Source organism: Echinops telfairi, unplaced genomic scaffold (genome assembly GCF_000313985.2).
Source record: "Echinops telfairi isolate 266 unplaced genomic scaffold, ASM31398v2 ScPeMD7_3;HRSCAF=10, whole genome shotgun sequence".
NCBI lineage: Eukaryota > Metazoa > Chordata > Mammalia > Afrosoricida > Tenrecidae > Echinops > Echinops telfairi.
The window spans coordinates 26833029-26840598 of NW_022103899.1; the positions used below are offsets into that span (position 1 = coordinate 26833029).

At 46.6% G+C, this 7570-nt stretch overlaps 1 protein-coding gene across 5 annotated transcripts in view; it reads left to right on the forward strand.

Annotated features, from left to right (window-relative positions):
- Nucleotides 1–7570, forward strand: part of NIF3L1 (NGG1 interacting factor 3 like 1) — a 23602-nt gene that overhangs the window by 10932 nt on the left and 5100 nt on the right. For all 5 annotated transcript variants that reach the window (XM_004701528.2, XM_045294014.1, XM_045293999.1 and 2 more), the window contains 2 exons: nucleotides 1474–1612; nucleotides 2944–3027. In XM_004701528.2, the coding sequence (XP_004701585.1) occupies nucleotides 1474–1612; nucleotides 2944–3027 (223 nt within the window). The remainder of the gene's footprint in view (nucleotides 1–1473; nucleotides 1613–2943; nucleotides 3028–7570) is intronic.

A 7570-nucleotide genomic window follows, 5' to 3' on the forward strand; every position in this document is an offset into this window, starting at 1 on the left:
TGCCTCCTAGTTCCTTCTTATTTCCTTTTACTTTCCTCTTGTCCCACTGTCATACTCAGCCTTCATTTGGGTTTCAGTAATTCCTCTCAGTTACATTGCCCTTAATCAAGCCCTACCAGGCCTCTACACCTTTCTCACCACCGATTTTGGATCACTTGTTCCCTTGTCCCTGGGTTTGTTAACACCTACTTCCTTTCCCCCGTCTCCCTTTCTCCCATGTCCCCCCTGGAACCATAGGCCCCTTTGTTTTCTCCTTCAGATTGTTTATCCCGTCTATCTTAGCTAGATAGACATGCAGAGATAATAATATGCACAAAAAACGAGAGAAAAAGCAACAAAAGAAACGACAACGAAAAAACCAATGACACAAAAAGAAAAGCCTGTGAATAGCTCGAGGTCTCTATGGACCTTTCGGAGTGTGTTCTAGTCGCAGACTCAAACTCTTGGTTAGACTCTGCATGGGCCTTTTCACTCGCTCCTCTAACGCAATGTGCAATTATGATTCCTGCACCTTTGCTTTCTGGCTCAGAAACACTTAATGGGAACAAGCAACCAAACCCATTTCCAATAACTAACATTCCCCACTTAAAGAACCCACCATTCAAAAAAACAGCAAAGTAAAACTCCCACCTATTGCCATTGAGTCAATTCTGACTCAAAGTGAAGCTATAAATCTTTACGGGAGCAGACAGCCTCAACTTTCTCTTCCAGAATGGCTTGTGGGTTTGAACCGCCAACCTTGTGGTTAGCAGACCGGTGCTTACCCAGCAGTGCTGACATCTCATAAGCCAGTGCATTTTTAAATGACTTTGCTTTTGTTATTTTCTAGTTCACTGGTGGCGCCATCAGCTCCCATATTTGTCAAGCTTTCCCCGCTTCTCCTGTGCTAATTTGTCCCCAGATGTATCAGTGTCTCTCCTTTCTACGAGCGCTCTCACCATATAAGTTGGGACGCATCTTCCCCACTTGGAACATTAAGGTCTCTGAACACCCCGGGAGGCAGTCCAGGCTTTTTCGCACAGCATCCAAAGCTCTTTGTACCTCGGGGTCCTCTCCTTCCCCCTCATTGTTCTGCACACCAGCCATACCTGTCTCCTTCGGACCCTCCCTCAAACACCTCTGGCCCCTCTATACGGAGTGCTTTTCACATTCTTGCCCCCACCCCCAGCCTCAGGGCACTTCATCTCATTGCTTTGTGAACTCCTTTCTGGTTCAAAGCTCTGGTCCTTTTGAAACCTTTGATCCCAATGCCGCCAAGCTCCCCACCCCATCCTTCAGCCTAGCCCCAGCTAACAGCCTGCCCTCCCTGCATGCTCCCACAACAACTGCACTTGTATCAAAGCTCTTTGCTTGTGATTCTTAATCTCGAGAATTAAGAGAAAGGGTTTGTCAGGTTTGCATCCCCGTATGTTTTATTGATGGTATTTGATGTTTGTTCTCATCACAGCCTTACTAACCCTGCCTTCTCTTCAGCCTCTGCTTCTACATACTGGGATGGGGCGAGTTTGTACTCTGGATGAACCGGTCTCCTTGGCAATCATGGTTGAACGAATCAAGAGACACCTAAAACTGTCCCACCTCCGCCTCAGTCTTGGACTACGGAGGACCTTAGGTAAGTGTGCCCCTTTTATTTTGCTGATAACATTGGACAAAGAAATCACTCATGGTTGTGTTCATGTATGATAGGAGACATGCTAGCAGCCCGTGGGAGCTGATTGGTTTGTTCTGGGGACCGGGGTGGACTAGGTTAGGCTGTGTGTCTGCATCGCAGTGGCTTAAACCACAAGACGTCTCAGGCACACTACATGCTCGTCTCAGGTCAGTCGGGGGAGTCTGTCTGCTCATTGTAAATTAGGTGCTCCCGAGAAGGATCTTTAACCATCAGAGAAAAGCTCTGCTTTAGAAGTGATACACACTATTTCTGTTCACCTCATCCCCCAGGACGAGTAAATTGTCCAGCACAGAGGAGGGAGGGAGCGACATGCCTTCCTGCCGAGAGTTTGGGGGCAGACCTGCGGCAGTTACAACAGACCTCTCAGACCCCCCGGCACTGGAAGCGGATAGATAGTGCACTACCAAGTCATTGCTCCATTGCCAATTCTCAAGGCCACTGTCTTTCCTTCTGCACATTGGGGAAAGAATGGACAGGGCCTGGAGTAGATGCCTACAGTGAGCCGAGCACTGTGGTAAGAGTCTGCCGTATGCAGAGGCTGGGTGCATAGTGGTTAGGAGTTTGGACTTTCGAGTCAGCCCACTTGACTTCATATTTAGCTGCTCTGGTCCTTGTGTGTCTCAGTCCCCTCTTCTGTACAGTTGTGTTAATACCAAACTCTCATGGGGATGGTTTAACCCCGTGGCCTGCAGACTGGTGCACAGAAGTACAGTGAATGGTACCATTAAGTTCTCCAAAAGTTGATAGGCCATCAAAAACTCATGGGAATGCCTTTCCGAAGAAAGATCCAAGTGACCCAGCGCCAAAGCCTGCCGGGAACCTGCAGTGAGCACCGACGGAGGGTCCGCTCAGGACACTTCAGCGTGAAGGACTTGTTGGGTTTTGGCTTGAACATTTCTGCTCCTTCACTTTTCAGAGAATATTCTTTGAAGCCGAACAGTGGATTTAAAAATTAAGTGCCAAACCAATTCCTAGCATTCCTCCAAGAAGCCTTTTCCTTTCTCAGATTCCTCACCCGAGAGAGCCGGCCCCCTCTCACTGCTGCCTGGAGCCCAGGTCAAGCTCCTTTGCCAGCAGCCTCATGACCCTGCCTTCTAGGACTTGAGCAGCACACAGGTTTCTAGTTCAAAAGTTAGTAGGCAAAACGCATGTACTGGGAATGAGATAAGGAGTGAGAACTGCATTTCATTCAGGAGCGTCTGTGCTAAGAATACTACTAAAATGAAGGGGATGGTAACCTGCTGGTCTCTCTCATTCTCTTTGCCCTGCAGAGTCCCAAGTCAGAGTGGTGGCCCTGTGTGCTGGTTCTGGACGCACTGTTCTTCGGGATGTAAAAGCTGACCTGTACCTCACAGGTAGAACAATCTTTGTACCTCTGCTACCCATGTTTCTATACCCTTGTCCTGCCTTTATTTTTTGACAGATTTGAAAATGGTTGTCTTTAGCACAGCACTTGGCACGTAGATGCTGTTGTGCGGTGCCGTGGTGTCGGTCCTGACCTGTAGTTACCCTGGGTTCACAGTTCTGTGCCGTCCTCACCATCGGTCTGATGTTGAGCTCATCCACGCAGCCACTGTGTCCTTCCATTTTATCAAAGTCCTTCCTGTGTTGTGCTGCCCCTCCAGTTTACCGAGCTAATGCCCTCCTCCAGGGGCTGGTCTCTCCTGACAACCTGTCCAAAGTACGTGAGACAAAGCCTCACCATCCTGGCATCTAAGGAGCAGTCTGGTTGTACTTTCTTCCAAGACATTTATTCTTTTGACATTTAGATGCTATCTGGTAAATATTTGAACCTGGACCAATACACCTGTACCAGAATGGGTGCCTACAGCATTCTTTGTGCAAGAGTGAAAACGTTGAATGTATTATCAGACTCTCTAAAATCACTTCTCAGCATTTATTTAACCTGCCCTCATCCTGAAATGGAACCGGAAAGGTCCAAATCCTAGACATGAGCGATTCGAGGTGGACTGGCTTTGGCCATTTTGAATCGGACAATCACAGGGTTTGTGCTGGGAATGAAGGAGCCTGGTGCCCCTTCCATCGTCAAAAAGGACATTTCAGGATCATCCCAATATCACACTGTTCGTGATAGGCGAATATCCATCTTCCTAAAGTTAATGACCACTCAACTTTATATACGACCCACCAGTGCCAAAGATGAACATTTTAACCAATTTCTGCAGTCTGAAATTGATCAAATGTAATAAAAATGAATTGACAATTTTGGTGATTAGGTTGGGAAAGTTGGAAACAAAGAAAATCAGTACTTGAAAAATAAGCCCTTGATGATTGAAATAATGCTAAGGGTCATACGGTAATTTTGCGAGACTAAAAAACCTATTCATTGGAAATAACCGTTTTTCAAGAACAGATAGCAATCCTACTGTGGAATATGCAGAAATCAAATTGACTACATCTATGGAAAGACGATGGAAAAGCTCAGGATAGTATATTCAGAACAATACCAAGGGTCAACTATGGAACCAATCACCACTTGCTCGTGTAGAAGTTCATACGGAAGGTGAGCAAAATTTAAAGCAAGCCAACAAGAGCCAAAGTGTGACATGCAGTGTATCTTACCTGGATTTAGAGAGTATTTGAAGAATAGGTTTGGTGCCTTAAGCAATGGTCTGGGAGACAACAGCTGACCTCCTCTGGTCAGAGAAGGAGGAGAATCTGTCACATTTGCCCACGTCCTGTTGCCACAAGACAGATCAGACATGCCTCCGATACCAACTGTTCCTCCCACGACACTCTGCTCTTCACTGGGTTCCAGAATTCATTGCCATGGCCACACAGTTCAGATAACACTCGTCACAAAGTCTGAGCTGTGTGGCCATGGCAATGACCCCTTGGCCTCTGCCTCCAGGGGTCAAGAAGCTTGCACACTGCTCTGCCTCAGGGTCTCCTAGTCTTGGCACTGCGCCTCTGCGCTGCCGCCCAGTCTCCCTGCCGTGGCCTCTAGTCTTGGTGTTGCATAGCCTCGGCTGCCTCTGCCCCTTCAGGCAGGGATTTCAGACATGTTCTACTGGTGGGTCTTCCTTGGTCCTGGGAATTCTTTCCCTCTGCTCCCAAGATGGCATTCTTTTACACAGGGAAGGGGCAACCAGACTGACCAATTCCCTCTAGTAGTGTTTCTCATACTCATTTGCCTGCTTTTACCCAATACTTGCAGGAGCCCTGGTGGCATCATGGTTACACATTGCTAACTGCAAGGTCAGCAGTTTGAAACCACCAGCTGCTTCTCAGAAGAAAGTGAGGCTTTCCACTCCCGTAAAGAGGTACAGAAAGAAACATCCAGGGCGTTGCCTCTCCCCTTTCCTCTAGGGTCTCTCTCGAGTCAGAACTGGCTCGCTGACAGCGAGCGACTCAATAATTTGGTCAGAGTTCATGGGGACGTGGACAGAAAAGCCATCGTAAGAGTTTTCACTTCACCGCACACACTGATGGCCAAAGACCCAGAGGAGCTGTGGGGTGACATCAAGGACACCACACCTGAAGAAAGCCAAAGGCCATTAGAAGCACAGGCAAGAAAGCAACAACCAAAATGGATGTCAGAAGAGACTGAAATTTCCTCGTAAATGTAGAGTAGCTGAAACAAACGGGCGATGTCATAAAAGCTGAGTAAAAGATTTTAAGGGGTGGCTCAAGAAAGCCGGGTGTTATCATGAAATGTGTGAAGACATCGCTGCTCGGCCTTTTGGCTAAGATCAAGTGAAATGTGTGAAGACTTGGAGTTCCGAAACCGCTCGGCATTTCTCAAGCCAGAAGGAAACAATCAAGTCCTCGATTGTAATATCGAAGCATTCTCCAGACAGCGGATCAAGTTATGCACAAAGCAACCAAGGAAGACCATGGTCCCTGTACCAAAAAGGACCCTTGACAACGAGGAAGACTCTCAAGACTGCCAGAGTGGACTCACGCACAGAGAACGTGGCCCGCATGGTGCAGGGCCAGCGTGCTTCCTCTGTGGGACATGTGTCTCCGGGCCAGACTCGGCTAGATGGCACCTAACAACTTGGTTTACCCAATGCTACCAGGCTTCTTTCCACCTCTGTTCTTCCTCAGTGCTCAGACAGGGTTATGTAACTTGTGAACTCGAAGGACAAAACTTAGGTCTTAACTCCTTTGGCCACTCTTGACTCCTTTGTGCCTCCGTTACTGGGCTTCGCTTGCATCCCCCACACAGACTGCTCTCTCCACACCATCTGAAAGCTCTGGTACCCCCAGAAATAGCCTCCCGTCGGATCTTCATGCTTACATTGCTCTGCACTAACAAATTGAGCAATCACATGACTATGGCTGGCTTTCTGTTGGACTGAAGATATGGAAGGTTTTGACAAGCCTCCAAAGCTGTACCAAATGAAAGAAAATTAGAGTCTAAGACAATTTGACTGAAGATCTTAGGAATGAATTCTTGATACCCTTCCTTTAGATTACTCATGATTAGATTTTGCTACCCTTGTAATTGTTCTTTTTTTATGACTACTTTATGTAAAATTTTCACCAAACCCTTTTGGAGTAAAAGCAGACATGGTGAGCCTTCACTGTTAACCACACCGGCATGTACTTCCGGGACAAGGCCGTACTCTCGTAATATGGCTTGGAGCACTGTCAAATACAGTCATGTTACATGTTAAAGATTCTGGTTCACATTCCACGTGGGCTTTTCCTGATTCGTATACAATACAGGTTCACGTATTGGTTTTCTAAAACATGAACGTAAGGCAAAAGACATACTGCAATAAAAGCAGGGAAACCTTCCTTAAAGCAAAATATCAAAATGTAAAACTGCTGTTTCTCGACATATCTTCATCTAGGTCTCTACGTGGCAAAATTTAGCATGCTCAAGCGATTCCGATTGTGGTCCTTTTAAATGTTCTTTGAGGAATAAAAGTCTGAGGAGCAATCGCTGGGCTATTGAGTGGAGGCCTACGTTTTCCCAACAAAACCCTTATGGGACAGGCCTGCGTGAGGACAGAATGAGCAGTCGCAGTGCCGTGATGGGAACAGTCCTTTGGTGCGACACTGCTGGCCTTTTCTCGTCAGTGCAGTTTGCTGTTTTCTTAAAACGTCCTCATAAGCCCCCGTGATCATCCTCTGTCTTTTGAGAAAATCATGACTCTTTTGAAATTCCTAAAAAGTTACCATTCCAGGCTGATCTCTTTGACTTTAACTGGCCTAGCCTACCCTTTTGAAAGCCACAGTTTTGATTGGACCTTGTTCACTACATCATGTTAATAAACCTAAGACTTGCCCCTGGTTACGACAGTTTCCATCAAATTGTCTTCATCAGCTTGACTCTTGCTTTCAAAGACTGCTGCCCAGCCAGCACCGGGAGGCAGCTGATCTTCACATGTTCCTGGCCCCCGCCAGGCCCCAAATTCTTGCTTAAAATGGAAACTGCCAGGCCACGTGAAGACCTGACTTCAGTAACGGTCACAGCAGAGGCAATTCTAAGGTCACTTGCACCGTGTTCTGACCTCAGTCACAGTTTCAAGGTTGGTGGTTTGTCGGCTCATTCCTGACTTGCCCTAAAATGCCTGATCCACCCGAAGACTGTGTTTACGTGGGGCAGCAAGCCTGTCAACATGTCGCAAAGCTTTAATGATGGAGGGTAGCATCCTCTTGGGTTTTATGAAGAATTTCACATTAGCACTGACCTCAGACTTACTTTTTGCCATGGCACAAAAAGTATCTTTTTAAAAAATTGTCTGTGTAAGGCATCCTAACAAGGCTAAGACAAGTGTATGAGGAGGCTTCATGAAATTTGTAGAAAACTCCTATGAGCTTTTAATTTTTTTTTAATTAAATAATAATTTTATTAGGGGCTCATACAACTCATCACAATCTGTACATACGTCATTTGTGTCCAGCACATTAGTACATATGTTG